At 37.1% G+C, this 18,907-nt stretch overlaps 2 protein-coding genes and 1 pseudogene across 3 annotated transcripts in view; all 3 read left to right on the top strand.

Moving 5' to 3' along the window:
* Nucleotides 1-7,456: 7,456 nt before the first annotated feature.
* Nucleotides 7,457-8,641, top strand: LOC107709058 (transcription factor Sp5-like; annotated as a pseudogene).
* Nucleotides 8,642-9,548: 907 nt separating this feature from the next.
* Nucleotides 9,549-13,940, top strand: erich2 (glutamate-rich 2). Of its 2 annotated transcripts, none has more exons than XM_016513471.1 (11): nucleotides 9,549-9,767; nucleotides 10,330-10,381; nucleotides 10,596-10,635; nucleotides 10,817-10,853; nucleotides 11,071-11,166; nucleotides 12,143-12,238; nucleotides 12,524-12,615; nucleotides 12,750-12,922; nucleotides 12,996-13,053; nucleotides 13,139-13,210; nucleotides 13,568-13,940. In XM_016513471.1, the coding sequence occupies exons 1-11, from the start codon at nucleotides 9,760-9,762 to the stop codon at nucleotides 13,720-13,722; spliced, it is 879 nt and encodes a 292-aa protein (XP_016368957.1). In that variant the 5' UTR covers nucleotides 9,549-9,759; the 3' UTR covers nucleotides 13,723-13,940. The 2 variants fall into 2 exon arrangements, with proteins under 2 accessions (XP_016368957.1, XP_016368956.1); XM_016513470.1 differs by having other exon boundaries at nucleotides 12,521-12,615.
* Nucleotides 13,941-15,301: 1,361 nt separating this feature from the next.
* Nucleotides 15,302-18,907, top strand: part of LOC107709080 (glutamate decarboxylase 1-like) — a 19,347-nt gene continuing 15,741 nt past the window's right edge. The window contains exons 1-3 of the mRNA XM_016513469.1: nucleotides 15,302-15,628; nucleotides 16,644-16,751; nucleotides 18,350-18,412. Coding sequence (XP_016368955.1) covers nucleotides 16,676-16,751; nucleotides 18,350-18,412 — 139 coding nt within the window. The 5' untranslated portion in view covers nucleotides 15,302-15,628; nucleotides 16,644-16,675. The remainder of the gene's footprint in view (nucleotides 15,629-16,643; nucleotides 16,752-18,349; nucleotides 18,413-18,907) is intronic.

Below are 18,907 nucleotides of genomic sequence, written 5' to 3'. Positions count from 1 at the left end.
CAGCGATCCGGGAACTAGGAGACGAGGACACACTAGGAGGAACACAGGTGGTAAGTAATGCAAGAAGTATTCAAAAGAAATCAGTAGCAAAGTCATTGAGTCCTCTACGTGTATACGAGACCGGACAGTGAGGGTGTCTGAGGTGTGTGCTTTTATGCAGGCTGGTAATGAGGTGCTTGATTGGTGACAGGTGCAGGTGCTCAGAACTCAGGTGAGAGGGATCGTTGTGATTGGGTGGTGGCGGAGCCTGGCCGATCTGTTACAATATGGTGTAATTGGACTACATTATTATTTAGTTTGAAGACTCTTGCACAAACAGATTTTACTAATAGCAATACTGTTTGATCAAAGCTAACATGGTCCAGTCTCATATACATGGGATGCATGTCTGAGGTGATCAGACCGACAGACAGACTCTAACCCTTTCTCTTTGTTTCTCTTATTCATTTCTTTACATGAGAAAAATAAAAATCATGCTTTGATCATTCAATTATGGTGTATAAAGTCAAAATTATGAAACACTAAGTTAAAATTATTATGAAAAAATGCAAAATTAAGTGATAAGTAGTTGTAATGGCATAAAGTCAATTATGGCATAAACAGTCAAAATCATGAGATGCTATGTCATTATGACATGTCACAACTATATATGTCATAATTAGAATTTTGTCACAAGTTTGACTTTTAATGTCATAATTGTGACAATTTATCTCAGTTATGATGTAGTATCTCATGATTTAAGTTTCTTAATAATTATTACTTAGTATCTCATGATTATGACTTAGTAGCTCATAATTTTGACTTTTTATGTCACGATTGACATTTTATCTCATAGTTATGATGTAGTATCTCATAATTTGGCATTTTTATCTCATGATTATGACTTTATCTTGTAGATATGACTTAATATCTCATGATTTTGACTTTTTATGTCATTTATCTTGTAGATATGACTTAGTGTCTCATGATTATGACTTAGTAGCTCATAATTTTGACTTTTTATGTCACGATTGACATTTTATCTCATAGTTATGACGTAGTATCTCATAATTTGGCATTTTTATCTCATGATTTTGACTTTTTATGTCATTTATGGATCAATCTCACAATATTGAGTTTTATCATAAATAATACTTAGTATCTCATTATTTACATTATTTGTTTTTATCATAATCATTACTAAATAAATATCTCATGATCTCATGATTTTGTTTTTTATCTCATGATTTTGACTTTTTATGTCACAATTTGAAATCTCACAATTTGGATTTTTTTTTTTTTGCCGTTTTTGCCTTTATTATGATAGGACAGTAGCTAGACAGGAAGTGAAGTGGGAGAGAGAGGGGGACGGGATCGGGAAAGGTCCGTGAGCCGGGATTCAAACTCGGGCGCTATATGTCGGCACTCTGTCCATGAGGCTATCAGCGCCAATACAATTTTGAATTTTGTTGAATTTTAATATGACTTTTTATCTCATAATTTTGAGTTTTTATCATAAATATTACTTAGTTTCTCATGATTTGAAGTTTTTTTAAATCAAAATTATTACTAAGTGTCTCATGATTCAGTTTTTATCTCATGATCATTACTTAGTATCTCATAATTTTGACTTTTTATGTCATAATTATGAGTTACCTAAGCATGGTTTTTTATGATGTCTTTCAATTTTAGACCCCAGTGTAAATTATGCACACAATATACATAAACCAAATTCATGGGAAAGGAGAGTTAGTTGAATATACTTGTGTTTCACCAGCATCTCTCTGCAGTAAATCATAAAGTGTTTTTATATCTGTTTAATATTTAATTCAGTTTAATTTTGTACATTGTCAAACAAAAGCTAAATGTATTTATGGCTGATTGTGCTGGTATTCAGTGGCAGTAGTGTGTTTCTGGTGTTCCTGGAGGCAAACATGAAGTTACCTTGTGTTCTACCTCCTATTTTAACAGTGAAAAAATATTAAAAGTCCCTGAAGATAAAGTTTAGTGACATTTCTCCATTTTAGAAGTTAATGAACCGTAGAGAACAAGATAAAAATGTGGATTAGAAAAGGAATTATTGATCCCATTGCTTCTTCATTATCACTGGATGTATATTCAGCCTCTTTTAGAAATGACTTTGACTTTTATCCAAAATGTACTCTGCTCATCTCTGCAGTGATGAGCTTTTAAATGATATTCAAATGCTATAGGGACAAAATACCTAAAATAGACAATAAACTGGTGTGCTGTGATTGGCTGGAGGCCAGAAAACAAGCATCTCTCCCGAGAGACGGAAGATGAATAGAGAATCTGATTCCCCAAGAGCCAGCTGCTCTTTTTTTTAGTTGTCCGAATTCCACATACTGTAAGGGGTTCAAATTATATTCTTAAATTTTAAAGAATGTCACATTTTAGGTAATCGAGTGAAAATCATTTTCTGTCTGTAACATCAGTTACTAAATGTCACTAACCTGAGTGGCAAATTGAATGATTTGGACTGAAGGCTGAAGACAGCAGAAGATAGTCTGTCCTTCTTGTTGAGTTTGCATGAATGTTTTTAATCTGTAAAGCTGAAGTCCTGGATTTCGATGCTAGCTCACAAACATCCAGCATTCTACTTACAGTTCAGCTTTTGGACAACTTTTAGGCTATTTGACCAGTGAAGGCAACTAAATATCTGGCTCAGGGAAACAGATCTTAGAGACCAACTTAAAACGACATGAAAGGAACCTCAGTCTTTGTCATTTTGGGAAATCTTCTTAGCATCACAGACGTGTTAACAGGATCCAATGCCCGAGTGCTTATCGTCAAATGCTGTCATAATTGCGCACAGGTAATCTGCTGCTAACACACACAGTTCCTCTGAATTTCCCTCACCTGTCTGTGAGATAGGAGGGATATTCTCTGTGGTTTTCCTCAGTTCTGTAGTCATAAGGGTCTCTTTTTGACAGGAAGTGCAGATGCTGTTCCACAAGTTTTATCAGGCCCCAAATGCAGCAGCTGAAGCAAATATGTTTAAACCAGCTGACCAAATTGTATCCAAGAGAGTTTAGTCCTGCTGTGCACAAATGGACTGATTTCATTTCAGAGAAATGAGCTGTAAATTTTAAAGAATTGGAAGACTTCTAAAGTTTGTCCCATTTAGACTGCGTGACCAACATGTAAAGTACTCGACCACAGTTTGTTTTGCTTTTACATGCCATGAGTGAGTAGATCTGATATCAGTGTTATGAAAATAATCAAACTGACAGGACACGTGAACCCTGACGAATCAGATTAAGGTTGTGATTTTAAGAAAGTCATATACACCTAGGATGACTTGAGGATGAGTAATTTATGGACTAATTTTCATTTTTGGGTGAAGTAACCCTTTAAGGCGTATTGAATGTTAAAATGCGTTTCAAATATAAAGTTAAGTGGGTATCATTACCCATTTTACTGAAAAAAATTTCATAATTTAAAAGTTCAATTTAGAAGTATTGTATCGGTATCGATATCGATATCGACGATACTGGCCTTTAAAAGTATTGGTATCGTATTGAAAACAACATAAGTGGTATTGCCCATCCCTACTTACTGACCCCAAACTTCTGAATCTACATGCTTTATAATGTGTGTAACCTCTCAAAAATACCAAAAACAACAGACCAGTCCCTCATTTATCCTGTTTTGAACACTGCCATTCACAAAATATTCCCTGCCCCTTTGATAGTCATTTATTTAGTATTTTTGCTCATTTGATTTTTTTTTTCAATTACTAATTAAAGGCAGCATGAAACGGAAGTTGCGATTGTCTTTTCTCTACTGTGACGTATATCCGAGTGAAACAGCATCTGAAATGAGAGGGCGGGACTTGATTTCGTCCTTCGGGAATTGATTGGATCGTTGGAAGTTGGGGCGTTGCTAACAAAATGGAGGCAGATCTGAATGCCAGTTTGCAGTTAGTGGTGGGGGATTTCTCTGCACTGGATTCACAGCCGACACCCAAGCATGAATAGGGTAACGTACTCCCTCATGACTGGTGTCAGTGCTATAAAGTGACGCATCAGCTTCAGCTTTTCCCCCTGTCGTTTATCCCAGCATGTACCCCTCACGTCACTAGCTCCGCCCTTGCGCCATAGCTCTTGACCGGAAGAGAAGATGACTCGTTTTGAGGGGGAGGGGAGGTTAACGTTTTTGATCAAAGATTAGGAGGGCACATGAACTTTAAAAAAAATAATGAAGTGCATGGATAAATTATTTATAATAAACACTACAGTATTCCGTTAAAAAATAAGAATTTTCAATTTTGATTTCATGGTGACTTAAAAGAATTTCCCTGACTTCCCTCTAAAATCACAGAAAATTAAGAAAGGTCTGCAGATTTTGTCTGGACACCGATATCAGCGCCTCCATCTTTTCAGCTGCAGGTATTTGCATCAAAATATCATCTCAGCGAAGGCATTCAGAAACGCAGCATTGCAACTTTGTTCAAGGCCATGGCTGGTAATGTAATTAGCATTGATTGTGACTTTGATGTGCTTTCTGGGGAATTGGAAATGTGCTCATCAAACCAGGTTCAGACATCATTAGCCGAGCAGCTCTGTCTCCTGTCAATTACTGAACTACCTCATTCACACACCGTCTCTAATTGCAGCCTACAGTTCTTTATCACTCTGCAGCGTTGTGGCACTCGTTTAGTGCAGTTTTAGAAGACTGCTGTACTTTACTGTTTTCACACAGCAGGACCATTGAAAAATGAGCTAGTGAAAGAAAAATACTTGAAATGCTAAAAAGGTGATGAGTCTCAGGACCTAGAATATACGTGTAAATATTAACAATGCACAAAACTGTCATGATGTTGGTAAATGTAAAGCACTCACAGGCAATACTGCAAATATTATAAATGCTGCTCATACAGATGAAGCTAACTGGTCCGGACCTCTTCTGATTGGTTCATGTCCGATCTGCTCTAATAACCATTACCACAGGAATAATTACAGACTAGACTCAATGTTATAATTTCTCTCTCTCTCGTTCCCTCTTTCTTGTTCGGTGTTCCTCAAAGGAAAGGTCTGATGTAAACTGGGTCACTCTCACACCCTGGATTGCATGTTGAAAGCGTTCTGATTCTATTAACAGGCATCTTCCCCCCTAGGCTCTTCTGACCCAATAGCATGCTTTTTTTTTATTGTCATGCCTAGCGAAATCCAAAATTTGTAATAAAGAACTGCTTTTTGCTGAGAAGACATGTGGAATCTTCCTCAAAGGAAAGGTCTGATGTAAACTGGGTCACTCTCACACCCTGGATTGCATGTTGAAAGCGTTCTGATTCTATTAACAGGCATCTTCCCCCCTAGGCTCTTCTGACCCAATAGCATGCTTTTTTTTTAACTGTCATGCCTAGCGAAATCCAAAATTTGTAATAAAGAACTGCTTTTTGCTGAGAAGACATGTGGAATACAGCCCTCCAATAACATACATATAAGGTACATATACATATACAGTGTTTATCACACATAAAAACACATTTTTTACCCATGTGCATATTTTGATTGACTAAAAATGCAGGACACTGTTGGATATTTCTGTTTAAATTTAGCTCAGCACTTAAGTTAAAGTTGATTCTGACTTTAGAGGTTCACACAACAAAAATATGTATTTTAACAAACCTTAAAATACCCATTCATTAACAGTAATTCTGGAATAATTATATGACTGCATTCGTCAGCTTATGTACTATTGAGCAGGACCGTATACCACACACATGTAAACCGGTTCAAACGGCCCACAGTTCATGACCCAGGGCTAAACTGCTCGCCAGAACTCTGGCTTTTAAACACAAAACCAGACTTCACCTCAAAGCTTCACTAAGGGAAACAGGAGAGAACTATCACATTACTGGGGGAAACTTTTAAATTAAAGAGACCCAAGTTGGAGGGCCTTCATGTAGGCCTGAGAGGACAATGGATGCTTTCTGTCTTCATGAGACTTCAAAGCTGCGTGCCGTGAAGGAACAGAGTTCTGCTTTGTTGTGGAAAGCCACAGATGTTGCTCTAGTTCTAGACACCCTTGTAAGCACTTCAAGAGGTATTCAATAGCCCAGCCTCCCACACGCTGCCTCTTAACCGTGTCCTTCACTCTCACTGCATCATCGTGAATGGGTCGGCAAGTTTCCATGCTGTTCTTTTTTAATCACTGTAATATAATTAAACTAAAATCTTTTAAAATGTTAAATTCGAACTTTCACAAAAATGTAGTAATTGGTGAAAAAATATATATTCAAATATAGTAATGTTTTACTATACTATATACTATATTAAAGTTTTTTTGTGCGGTATGTATCAATGTGCATCTGATTTTCAATTTCTAAAAAATATGAAAACAAAAAACAGTCCAGTTCTACATTATTCCTGTTTTGAATTTTGTTGTCAAATATATTTTAAAATATTATTAAAATAATAAAGGTTTCTTAATCCCAACTAAGGTAATATTCATTTGGAATTGTTTTTGTTTTTTTTAACTCTATAATGTTCCATTATTTTTTTGTGTATTCCAAATGAAATATAGGGCAGATACATATTTAAAACTAAATTCAGTCCAAAAGAGCAATTCAGTTCAGATTTTGCTGTGCATGCTGGGACATTCAAATTGTATGTATGTTCCTGAAAAACTTGTTGCTATGATATATTGTACTGTTTTTTTTTTTTACTTATATTTTACTGATTTTTAAAATACCTGTTATTACAAAGATCAACGTTTAAACTTAAAAATGGCAATAAAACTAATCAAGTTACATGGATTCTGCATCCACACAATTTTATAAACTTGTACACATTATTTTGTTTTCTTTCTCTAAAATGGAGCTTAAAAAAACTTTCATTGGTAAGCAGTACTAGCATATATATTCTTACAAGTATGTGTGTTTATTTATTTATTTGTCTTTTATAAGTTTGACAAAGCAAAACTTGAACCTGTATAGGTACCCCTTTATTTCATTTAAAGTTGCAACTTTTCATATTTTGCTAACTAACATGCATTACCCAAAGAAAATAATTTTATCCCGCCTCATAGACATAAGCCACAATTACTGTATGTTTAAATGTATCTCTTCAGTGACATATACTCAACATTTGTATTATTTCTTTGATCCATTCAACTTCAATCCAGATTAATTAATTCATTAATTGCACCTCCTTCATCTCTACACATCTCACCCTCCAAATAATCAATTCTTTTATTATCCAAAGCAGCAAACACTCAAAGGATTTGAGCTCTTCCGTTATTCTTTGATGATTGGGCAGCGGTAATCTTCAAAGGCAAAACTCTTCGTTCTGACTGGCTGGAGTTCTGATCAAACTCAATGAAATCATGCCAGTGTGTTCACTTTGCTCCAGGATTCTCCCGTGAGTTGTTTGAGGTGCGCAGTTTTGGGAACTGTAAGGATTCTGGCTCGAGAAGGTTTCACTGGTGTGGCATAACTGCGATTGCCATAATGCGCAATGACCCACTACAAGTTTTCCTTCAGGTGCGTAAAGATGATTCTCTGAGGTGAACTGTCCCAAACTTATAATTTTGATGGATTTTAAGCGTGCATGTTGAGTTAGGGTGGATTAATTATTTTAAGGATTCACTTTGAGCATTCATTTGCACAAAAAATTGTGCAAGTGTCATTTAGAGCAGTGGTTCTCACTCTTTAAATCGCCTTCAATAAGTGTCAGAATCCAGAATTGGATTAGAGTACTAATAAATCGAACGTAATTTTTAAGAATTGGTATTATATTTCGTAGGATTGGACGCCAAACTCGACCCCAGAATCCATCAAAGGATCCCCTTGATGTTGCTGGAAGACACCTGTAATCGCATCGGCCATACCCGTGCATCCAGATCCATGGAACACCACCAGCACGTCCCATGTGAAGGTTCCCCACCTAAGCTCTTCCATCCCTGGAGAAGTGATGGTTCCACACATGCAAATTTCTCACAGCACCTCCAAACCTCCTTAAATCCACACCACGAAATGCCACTGACACCCCCGGCGGAACACTATGACCTCTCACCCCTGAAGATGTTGCCTTGTCCGTCCGCATGCGCTACTCTTCCCAAGTCAATTTCAACTTACGTACCCACGCACTCTGGACCTTTGGACCAATGGTGGACCCTGCAGGACGCCGGCACTGCCAATCACTCCTCAACACATAATTTTCAGATCCCCCGTGGGTGGGTTCTGGGCCACCCTGAGCTCGGCCAGTACCAGTCCCAAATCGCCACCCTGCTGCACTCTAAGTCGCGGAGATGCCGGAGGTGCATGTGCCCCAACTGCCAAAAGAGTGGCTGCGCGCCGGGCAGGAGAAAGCAGCACGTGTGCCACATGCCGGGCTGCGGGAAGGTGTACGGCAAGACGTCGCACCTGAAGGCGCACCTGAGGTGGCACGCAGGTGAGCGGCCGTTCGTCTGCAGCTGGATGTTCTGCGGGAAGAGCTTCACGCGCTCGGACGAGCTCCAGAGGCACCTGCGCACGCACACCGGTGAGAAGCGCTTCACGTGCCCGGACTGCGCCAAACGCTTCACGCGCAGCGACCATCTGGCCAAACACCTGAAGACGCACCTGATGCGCAAGAACAGACCGCTGTTTCCCGTGCTGGATCACATCAACACAACTCTTGAACAAAAGTCTTAGATTGTTCAAAGTACTTTTTGTGAACACTTTTTGCGGGCCATCTCAGTAAATATAAAATGTTGGGGTGTGTTTTTAATTCAAGTTTAATTCAAACACCTTCATATTGGGGGCTAGTTGTCACGTTTGTTTGTAAATGTTATACGTGTATATACATTTTATTAATTACAGTATTTGCTGGACAAAACAGTGGGTTCACATTTTTGTATGTTTGCTCAATTGTTTTCATAATTGGTTTGTTGTTTAAATATAACAGAAAAGCAGGTTATTTGATGTCTTTGAGACATCTTACGCCATATATAGTGTGACAACATGCTCAAAAGATGCGGATTAAGTCTTTCTTTCTTTCTTTCTTTCTTTCTGAGAAATTTTTAAAAGCGTTTGCATAATTAGAACTTTGAGGTAAGTGTCTATATAGAAATGATTTTAAAGTAATGTGTGACAACTAGGCTAGTCAAAGTTTCCTCTATGCAATATGGTAGCATTTGTATACAGGCAAACACTTGAGAGGTGTAACTTAAATAAAACATTAATTGGTATTTATTACCTTCGTTTTCAAAAAGACAGTACTCTTATGGGCTAAATCAAGTATACTATTTTTTACTTTACTGTTTTACTGTTTTTTTTTTATTGTATGTGTTTTTTTTATTATTTTAGGACACCAAAAATACACTACTTTAGTCGCTTTTTAATAATTTGGGAGTTTAAAATCCTCATGGACCAAAGAAGAGTGTATTGTGTAGGCTACTGTTTATTATTATTATGAATTTTATGCTGTAACATATTGTGTACGACAAATATATTGTGTTTGTATTTTGTTTTGGAACTGGGGCCAGTATTGACACTGTGACGTAAGACGTTCGTTCCGGAAGGAGCATGTTGCGCTCGGATTATTTAGAGGTGACGCAACCGGAGGGTTGCTATGGAACAGGACGCTCGTCCGCTGCAACCTTCCAGTGTTCTCAAACCGCAACGAGGCTTCAGAAAGTCTAAAGAAACTTTAAAGACGTGTTACTGTAGATAAAAAATTTTATGACAGATATATTGAAAAATATTACCCCTTCAGCTCTCAAATACAGTCGACAGATCTTTATAAATATAAAGTTAGACACTTCGCACAGATGAACAGGTAAGAACCTTCATGGCACTTTTAATGTATTAGCCTGTGTTTTGCATAACTGTCATTTTTCAAACAGTTTATGCCTCGTTTTCTTTATACATGGCTGGTTCGCTTTGTTTGCTGTAATTGTTGCGATGGAATGTGACTCTTGATTGTGATCAATGCTTAAAATATTCAACAGACTCTTGAATTACAGGCAATACTGTACATCACGACGGATCTAACTTTCCTCAAGTGGACTGTTAGCTATACTGTATGTTTAAATAATATCATGGGCCCTGTTTAAAGCTGGTCCATGGTATACGTTTCAGAAAGGCGGGGCATAGAGGAGCAACAATAATGTACAGTATGTGGAAAATAATGTGTTTTTTGAACCTTAAACCGCATAAACACATTTCATTACACCAAATACACAAAATAATGTTCTTTTTAGCAACATCATATGACCCCTTTAACTCAACATGAACACATAATTGTGTTTCAAACATTTTTATAAGTAGGAATAGGCTACTGTTTATTTAATATTTATTTAAATAAAAATCAAAAAACTTTTTTTATTATTTATTGTAAGTTTACAGTGTGTTGGAAGGCCCTCAGAGGTTGCATCCAAAGTCAGTGAAAAGGTCAGTGGCAGGACAATCTACATTTGTTTTTATGTTCCATTTAGATATTGATATTGTGTTTTCTTTTATATCGTCAGACAAAATTATATCTGAATTGATCATTGTGCTATTTTAGTAGTATATATATATATATATATATATATATATAATTTTAAAGCATTGTTTTTACTTAAGTCTTGTTCACATTTAGTCTTTTTTTCTGTTTCTGCTAAAGGAAGTTGAACCCTTAAAACCAGTGATTGGCAGCTCAGCAGGTAAAATAATCTAGGTGTTAGTCTGATTTAATATCTATCTATACATATACACACATATAACTATAGCAACCGTTTTGTAACATTTAGCAGTTGCATGCACATGACGACGGTCTGCCTTGGTTTCCTTAAGGCTAATATTTCTTCTGAAAGGGTGAATGACTTTACCGGCTTTGTTCTGTAGATCCAGCGGCAAAAGAATCAGTGGAATGGAAACCAAAGTAGGTTTAAAAATGTGTTACAGGTCACTATGATTTCACATTGGTTAAATGCTGACCTCTGAAGTGAACAATGAAGACTGGATTTTCAGATCAATGAGAGGTCTTTTGGATACAATATGCTTTTTGGATACATATACAATATGCTTTACTTAAATTAAAAATTTTTTTAAAAACGTCAGTGTCAAATGTATTAGGTGCTTTGTTTAATTTTGTGTAGGCAACAGAAACCAAAACCCAGTGGAAAGACAGAAGGACAGGGACCCTCTATAAACTCTGAGACAAATATGAAACTCAAAACTCCAAGAACCATGAGGTAAAATCATTGGAGACTTTTTATAACAGTGATTAACAAACATAAATTGCCCATGCAGCTCTCAGGTCAATGTAAAAGAATTGGGGTAAATTAAAGAAATAGTTCACCCAAAACTTAAAATTTGCTGAAAATGTACTCACCCTCAGGCCATCCAAGATTCAGATGAGTTTGATTCTTCATTGGAACAGTTTTGGAGAAATGTAGCATTCCAACTTGCTCATCAATGGATCCTCTGCAGTGAATGGGTGCCGTCAGAATGAGAGTCCAAACAGCTGATAAAAACATCACAATAATCCACACAACTCCAGTCCATCAGTTAATGTCTTGTGAGGTGAAAAGCTGCATGTTTGTAAGAAACAAATCCATCTTTAAGATGTTTTTAACTTCAAACTGTTGCTTCCAGCTAAAATACATGTCCATAATCCATAATATTGCTTTCTCCAGTGAAAGTAGTTTTGTCTGAATCAGGAAAGAAATATACACAGATCAAGCATTGTTTATAAGCAAACCGTTCTAAGCAAATATGTCTGTGGATTTTGATGGATAACAGGGCATGGGCTTTTTCACTAGAGAAAGCATTATTATGGATTATGGAATCATAATTTGGCCAGAAGTAATGATTTAAAATCATCTTGATGAATTTGTTTCTTACAAACATGCATATTTTCACTTCACAAGATGTTAACTGATGGACTGGAGTGGTGTGGATTATTGTGATGTTTTTATCAGCTGTTTGGACTCTCATTCTGACGGCACCCATTCACTGCAGAGGATCCATTGGTGAGCAAGTGATGGAATGCTTCATTTCTCAAAATCTGGATGAGCTAAGGGTAAGGAAATTTTAAGCAAATTATTATTTTTGGGGTGAACTATTCCTTTAAACTTATTTACTTGAAGTAAGAATGTTTTATAATATTTTTATTGTACTGGTCCACTTCAACCATCATTTAGATGCTTTGGTTTTGGTTTTGTATAGGCAACAGAAAGCAAAACCTGGTGAAAAAACAGAGGGGAATCCTTCCTTGAACTCTGAAACATCAGATACCACACTCAAAGTACACAGTTCCAAGAGGTAAAAACAAAAGTATTTCATATCAGAAAATAATAACTAAAAGCAACAAGTTTTCTATACTAGAGAATGAGGATAGATGACCAGTACTGAAAGGAATAAAGAAACAAGCTTATTTTTAATTTGAGTGCTTCAGTGGCTTTTTGTATTCCGGTCAGCATGCTCTTTTGGGTCATGCATGGGATGTGGTTTATGGGCCGTACATGCATAAAGCAGGGAAGCTGATGGCATTCATTCGCTCCAGTGATCTCTAATAGTTTACCTTTTATCACCCATTTTTTTCAGCAGCAGAGGGTATAATGCCTCTAAAGCTCCGTCTTTCAGAAATGTAACCACGCTTGGACATAAACTACCTAAACAGGTTCCCCCTATTATGACAGGTACTGAATCTGTTTTATCCTTTAGTCCTTTTTAGCACATTTATTGTTCAATCTATTTGTCTCAAAGTTCCTGAAACATTTTTTGATACCCACGGTGTCCAAAAGTGGATTTAATTTTTCTTTTTTAATTTAAGCATTAGAAAAACAAGGAGAATGTGATGTCCAGTCAGAAAGTGTGCATGAACTCCATATCCAGGCCCCTCAAGTAGTGCTCTCTGCAAATGACCAGGATCCTCATGAGGCACAGAGTGAAGAGGATGATAATGAGAGTGCTGAAGGACACGTGCCGCTAGAACTGTTTGCAGAGGTGAGGCATTTAGGGCACGTCATGTATCTGATGTGTTTGAAAATGACTACTGACTAAACAAACGTGAATCCAGTTTCTGCAGGCCGTGATGACAAAGAATTACCAACTTGCGAAGAAACTCTGTCAAATGAGTAAGTAGCCATGTGAATTGGTGTTGTTTACATTTGACATTTCTCACATCATGATACTGATGTTTTCATCATTCTATAAATTTAGTTTTAATTTATGAGCCCCAGAACTCAGAGGCCAAGAGCTTCCTGCCTCTCATTGAAGAAAAATTACTGATAGGTGAGATTATAATCTATTAATTTTCTATCTATCTATCTGTTTTTTGTTGTTTTTGGACATGATAGTTCCACTTTGCTTTGACCCTCAAATTGAATAAATTACATTTGTATGACAAAAACATAAGCTTTACTATGATTTTCCTCTCTATTATTTAAATTAACATGGTGATATGTACTTCTAAATTGCTTTAACCAAAACTGTTTTCATAAGCACTGCATACATGAATGAAAATGAAATACCATTAATTAAATAGAAGCAATGTTCCAAAAGGGTAACTTTAATAATGTGTGAGCAAAGACTTGAAAATAAAGTGTGTTGAATTCACCTTCTTTATCTGGATATGATTATAAATTCTAGAAGCGGATGAGGAATCAGATGATGATGATGAATATGACACATCTGATGATGATGATGATGTTGAAGATGACGATGAGTCCTCATATGATGAATCCTCTGACACAGATGAAGAGTCCACTGACAGCACAGATGATACATTATCATCTTCATCATAAATAAACAACAAACAAAGAGTCTAGCAGATCTATAGTGGTCCTAATCACATACAGTATTGTTTTAGTATTAATATATCTAATGCTCATAAACAATGTGTGTCATGTTTAGCATATCATGTATGCACAGTCTAATACTGACTGGACTTTAAATCATATTCTGCGTGAATTGTAATCTATATGTGTCCTAAGACAATAAAGTAGCTATTTCCTACTTCACTTTTTCGGTGTAGTTGTTCAGAAAGGTGCAAGACATTATTGCGCCATCTAACGGAGGAAAAACAACAATATTGTTTCACAGTTTGAATCGGGGTTAGTTGTCACACTGCAAAGTTGTCAAAAAAACTCTCCATATAACAAGAAACGTTGTTTTTTTGGCTAACGTTCTGGAAAGGTTGTCTTAACGTTGTGAACAAACGTTCTTCCAAATAAAGTTAATAGAATGTTCGTTCAAAGTTATCTGGTCTTTAATATTTTTCTCAAAATGTTAGTACAAAAACATTTATACATTCATGGAACGGTTTTTTTCTGAAAAGTTTTAGTTGGACGTTCATCTAACATTTTTTATTTTTTTTTATGTTACTACTTGTTTTAGAATTTTCAGAGAACATTCAAAACGTTCCCATAATGATAAAACGGAATGTTCCCTTAACGTTCACATAAGAAAAAACAATCAGAAATAACTTTTTCTTAGCTCAATTGGTACATTAGAACATTGGAACATTGTTTATTAGGTTATCTCTATAGTATATACTATAATATTTTGAGTCCAATTATACAAATGCTTTTTTTCTATAGCAGTAGTTGTGTGCTGAATCCAAACGTCTTCAAATTTATTTTAAATATAACTTTTGCTCATTTTATTCTGAAAAGTAAGATTCATTTCATACTATTGTTGTTGTACAGGTGAACACAATAAAAACACAATGCGTTCAAATAACGATGTGTGCGTTCAAATACTTGTTGTTGTCAAAACTTGCGCCTACAGGATTTGAAAATCGAAAAACCCACCCAGAGAAATACTGACTGACTGCAAAAAAAAAAAAGAAGCGTGACAACTAGCCCCGGTCACTTCTTATTGACTGTATTGTCCGAGTGGAGCTGTCCAGGTGCTGAAAACGCGGTAATAATGCTGCGCACGTATAATTAACAACAACCAATAAAAAGTTGCCATCATCAGTACTGACAAGCGTAATCAGCAGAGGTTCTGAAATAACCGATCTTACAGGCATAAACCGAGCAGCTCAAGTGATTTTCCAGGGCGCTGCCCAAAAATCCTTCATTCAAGTTCAAGTTGGTCTGTTCTCTGTTGCCACCTCGTGGATGTCGCTGCTGTTGTAGTTCCAGATGTCTCATCTAGGTTATAGGCTACCTGGTGCTAATCCACAAGTCATGCAATAAATAAAAAAGCTCATTCCTAACATTTTGTTTCATTAGAATAGACTAAAAATCTTTATCGTTTCTCTCCAAAATAACAACAAGAAAACCCTGAGCTCGTCCTCATGATGTCTCTCTGTCTGACTCTCCTCCCTCTCTCTCCTTCTCTCACTCACCGGTGTCTCACGCCCACGGTATTTTGACGTGTATATATATATATATATATATATTACTCGGAGAATTAAACTTCATGTGTCTGATGGCTTGAGTCCATATAATAATCTCGAGACAACCCCGTGGATATTAACCGGTGGGAAAATACAGCAGAAGTGAATTTAGAAGATTCTCCTTTCGCCTTTTGAAGGATAAACACTGAAACAAAATTTAGCGCTGGATGGGTTTTTATTTTCTTGTTCACTCTTGTGGTTTTCTGATGTCAAGTGCCTCACAGCCACATCACGCGGTGTGAAACATCCTCCTCCGAGTGCCTCCGTTTTTCTGGATTTTATTGTGACACCTGTGACTTCGTAAGGTAAGCGCTCACCTTCTGCGTTTTGGTCTACATTTGTTCTCTTCTATAATGTTAGGAGGATAAGAATACTTGAAAGAGGAGCAGAAACTAAACTGTGCTTTTTTATCTTCGATGATAATAAATGCATGTGCAGATATAAACCAGTTTATGCCAATATTGTCATCTTACAGGCACAGGTCAGGCAAAATAATGATCTAAAAACATGGTGTAATTTAACACATGAGCAGCGCAATGATTTTTGCCCATATTTCACTAACCCCGACAGTGATTGATGCGCGTTATTTGAAGATATTTAAAGATCATCTTAATTGAGAAATCAATAAGTCACTCTTTTTCTATTCATTTTTTCTCTCCTTTTTTATTTATTTATATTTTGGGGGGGGGGCGCATCGGTTAAACACAAAGAAACAGTATTTATCGTCATCATCATAACACTAATAATGCCTTCACAATGATTATTTCTGTCCTGCCTTCGTCGCCTTTGTTATGCTGTGGTTGAAGTGAGCAGATTCTTCATTTCTGCGTTTTAAATGATTCGATTTAAAGACCTCGTTACAGAGCCAATTAAGTCAGACTTCAGGGTCTGCTGCGCGCTGGAGCTCAGAGGGTCCGGTGCGTCTGGAGAACAAGAACCGGACCGCCATCCAAAATACCAAGTTATATAGGTCGGGATATTTTCGGAACTTACTAACAATTCTTTTCGTTATTTCTTAAGTTTGTTGCTGATTTCTCGCGCTTTGGATGTGCTGTAATGTGCGCTGTTCTCAGAGCGCAGTTCTGAACATGACAGAACACTGAGCGCGAATTATCCTTGTGACGGGGAGTGAATTACTGCCGTTTCAGAAGGATATCACAGATGCGTGAAATTATGTTACAGATTCCTTGAAAACAAAAACGCTTACTTTTAATTTTATTAGCAGTATATGAGATATAAGACAGTATTATTTGTGCCATCACTTTGTTTTATCCTAACTCTCCATATTTTCCGTGTAGTGTGTTTTTTTTTTTTCTTCAGTCTGAAAGCTGTGAGGTGTTTCTCCTGGACTGATGGCGTCTTCTGCACCTTCTTCCTCGGCTGCTGATATGGACCCAAACACGGCTAATTTACGACAACCTGCCACAAGTAGGTCTCTCTGGATAACGCGTTTTTCACTTGGCTTGTTTACTCCGTGGGGTGGCGATGTTCATCACTGCCTTAAAAAACACACAGCACCCTGTGAAATGTCTATTAGCTGACAGAGACAGCTAGAGAGACAAATAATAAATTATCTGATAGATAGATAGATAGATAGATAGGGAATTCCTAATAATCATTTTTTTGTCATAAAAATGTAAATTCTTAAATTTCAGGATCAAAGTGAGGAATAGAGAGAGATCAAAAAACAGATGATGTGTACAGATGTATATAACACTACTAAATAATAATAATCTTATGTACGATTATTTTATCTCTTGCTCATTTTTTCTGGGTATAATTTTAGTCTGAATTCATATCTGGAGATTACAAATAAAATGATATTCTTAATTTTACTCTCAAATAAGAGCATCCCACTTCTGCCTAGATTACGTGTTGCAGTTAATTATGGTCCCCCATTTTATAACAATAGTCCTGCATTTTGCCACGTTTTTATGGCAGCTTAAATAACAGCAATCAGCCATCATCTGCTCTCAACAGTCCCACCTTAATAGCGTAATTACAAAAATTACCCGCCATCACGGTCCAATTCACATTCCAGTTTTCTTTGTAACTCTATTTAAAATGCCCGAGTCAGGATTTTTTTAAATAAATGCATAAAAGAAACGGATTTGATCTGATTAGTGTGCCTTTGTGTAGATATGTAAAAAAAAAAGTGCAATAATATAACGACGTAGTATATGTTTTATGTTATATCAAATTTGTTATAAATCTATGTTGTCAAACGAATTGTATGTTGTGTTGCTTTATTGCGTGCGTGTGTGTGTGTGTGTGTGTGTGTGTGTGTTGCCATTATCTCCCTGCCAAGCTCTATCTCACGCTCACTGACCTGAGGGGCGCGCGCTGTCTCTGCCTCGTGACAGCACGCGCTCGGGGCAGATAGAGCTAGATCTGCCTCCAGACACAACCCACCCCGGAGGATGAGATCAATTCATTTCAAACTATTGATGATAATAATAACAAATCTGCTTCGTTTCCAAACACATACCTGTACTATGTTATTTATATAAAAATGCAAGCTCAAAACGTTGTGAATATTGCTGTTCATGCATTTCAGTATATGCCCATGCTTAATGTTGTGAATGTGTGTTCATTTCATTGGCGTCTGTCTGGTCACTAATGCTGGAGGTCATTCGTGTATTTCGAATGCTACATTTTCTCTAGTCTCGCTGTATGGCGGCTGGCAAGTCAAACACAAGCGATTCACTCAATTAATTCCGAGACCTCATTTCATGCCCGCTTATTTTAAACCGCCTCTTTGCCGGATGTGTGCCACCATCTATTAGCTGTCTGCCTCTCAGATAGCCTCTATTGATTCCTTTCAAAAACCTGAAATAGACACATAGAAAAAGAAAGAAAGAAAGAAAAAGCCACACAGCCGGCAAATACCCAAATCTGTTGCGCACATTCATTGTCTTCTGCGTCATGTTGACCCTGCTTTATTAGGCGCACACATCCTCACCCATAGCATACAAAATAAAATAAAATATGGGTTGTTGAACAGCTCTCCAAACGTCTCGTTTTAGCCGGCGACGCGTGGTACGGGGTTGCACACGGATGCACGAGGAAACTGGGCATGAAGATCTGTGGTAAGTTTCAGCCAACATCATTTCAGTCAGCTATTCACTAAATGTGCCAAAACCAAGGGCACCTTTATCCATCCTGTTGTTGCTCTGTTGACCCAGGTGTGAATACATTTGTGTGCTAGATAGGGAGCAAGTGACTGTCATTGCGTGTTTCCATCACACTAAAGGTCAGAGAGCTGTTATTTACCCTGTAGGCTACTGTGCGAACAGGGTCTTAGTCATTTGTTCCCCCATACCACCCCTTGTTCACTCGCATTATTATTTTCTTGACAAGAGAATAGAAATCAGTCCGAAAGGAGAGGTTTACATCAGCAAGAGACGAGAAAAATAGCCTGTAAAGAGTGCTGTGAATCGTCAGGGTCTGGATGGAAATATTCTCTCACGGTCAGTTAGATAGGCTTTCGTAACTGGATTTGTTCTACAATGAAACTCTATATATCAGGAGAAAAAAGGGCTGCCGGTGTTGCTCTCTATAGTCTATTAGGTTCCTAGTGGGTG

Source organism: Sinocyclocheilus rhinocerous, unplaced genomic scaffold, assembly GCF_001515625.1.
Source record: "Sinocyclocheilus rhinocerous isolate Xijiao unplaced genomic scaffold, SAMN03320098_v1.1 scaffold835, whole genome shotgun sequence".
Taxonomy (NCBI): domain Eukaryota; kingdom Metazoa; phylum Chordata; class Actinopteri; order Cypriniformes; family Cyprinidae; genus Sinocyclocheilus; species Sinocyclocheilus rhinocerous.
The sequence above is the reverse complement of the archived record's forward strand: the minus strand, read 5'-3'. Positions and strand labels throughout refer to the sequence as shown.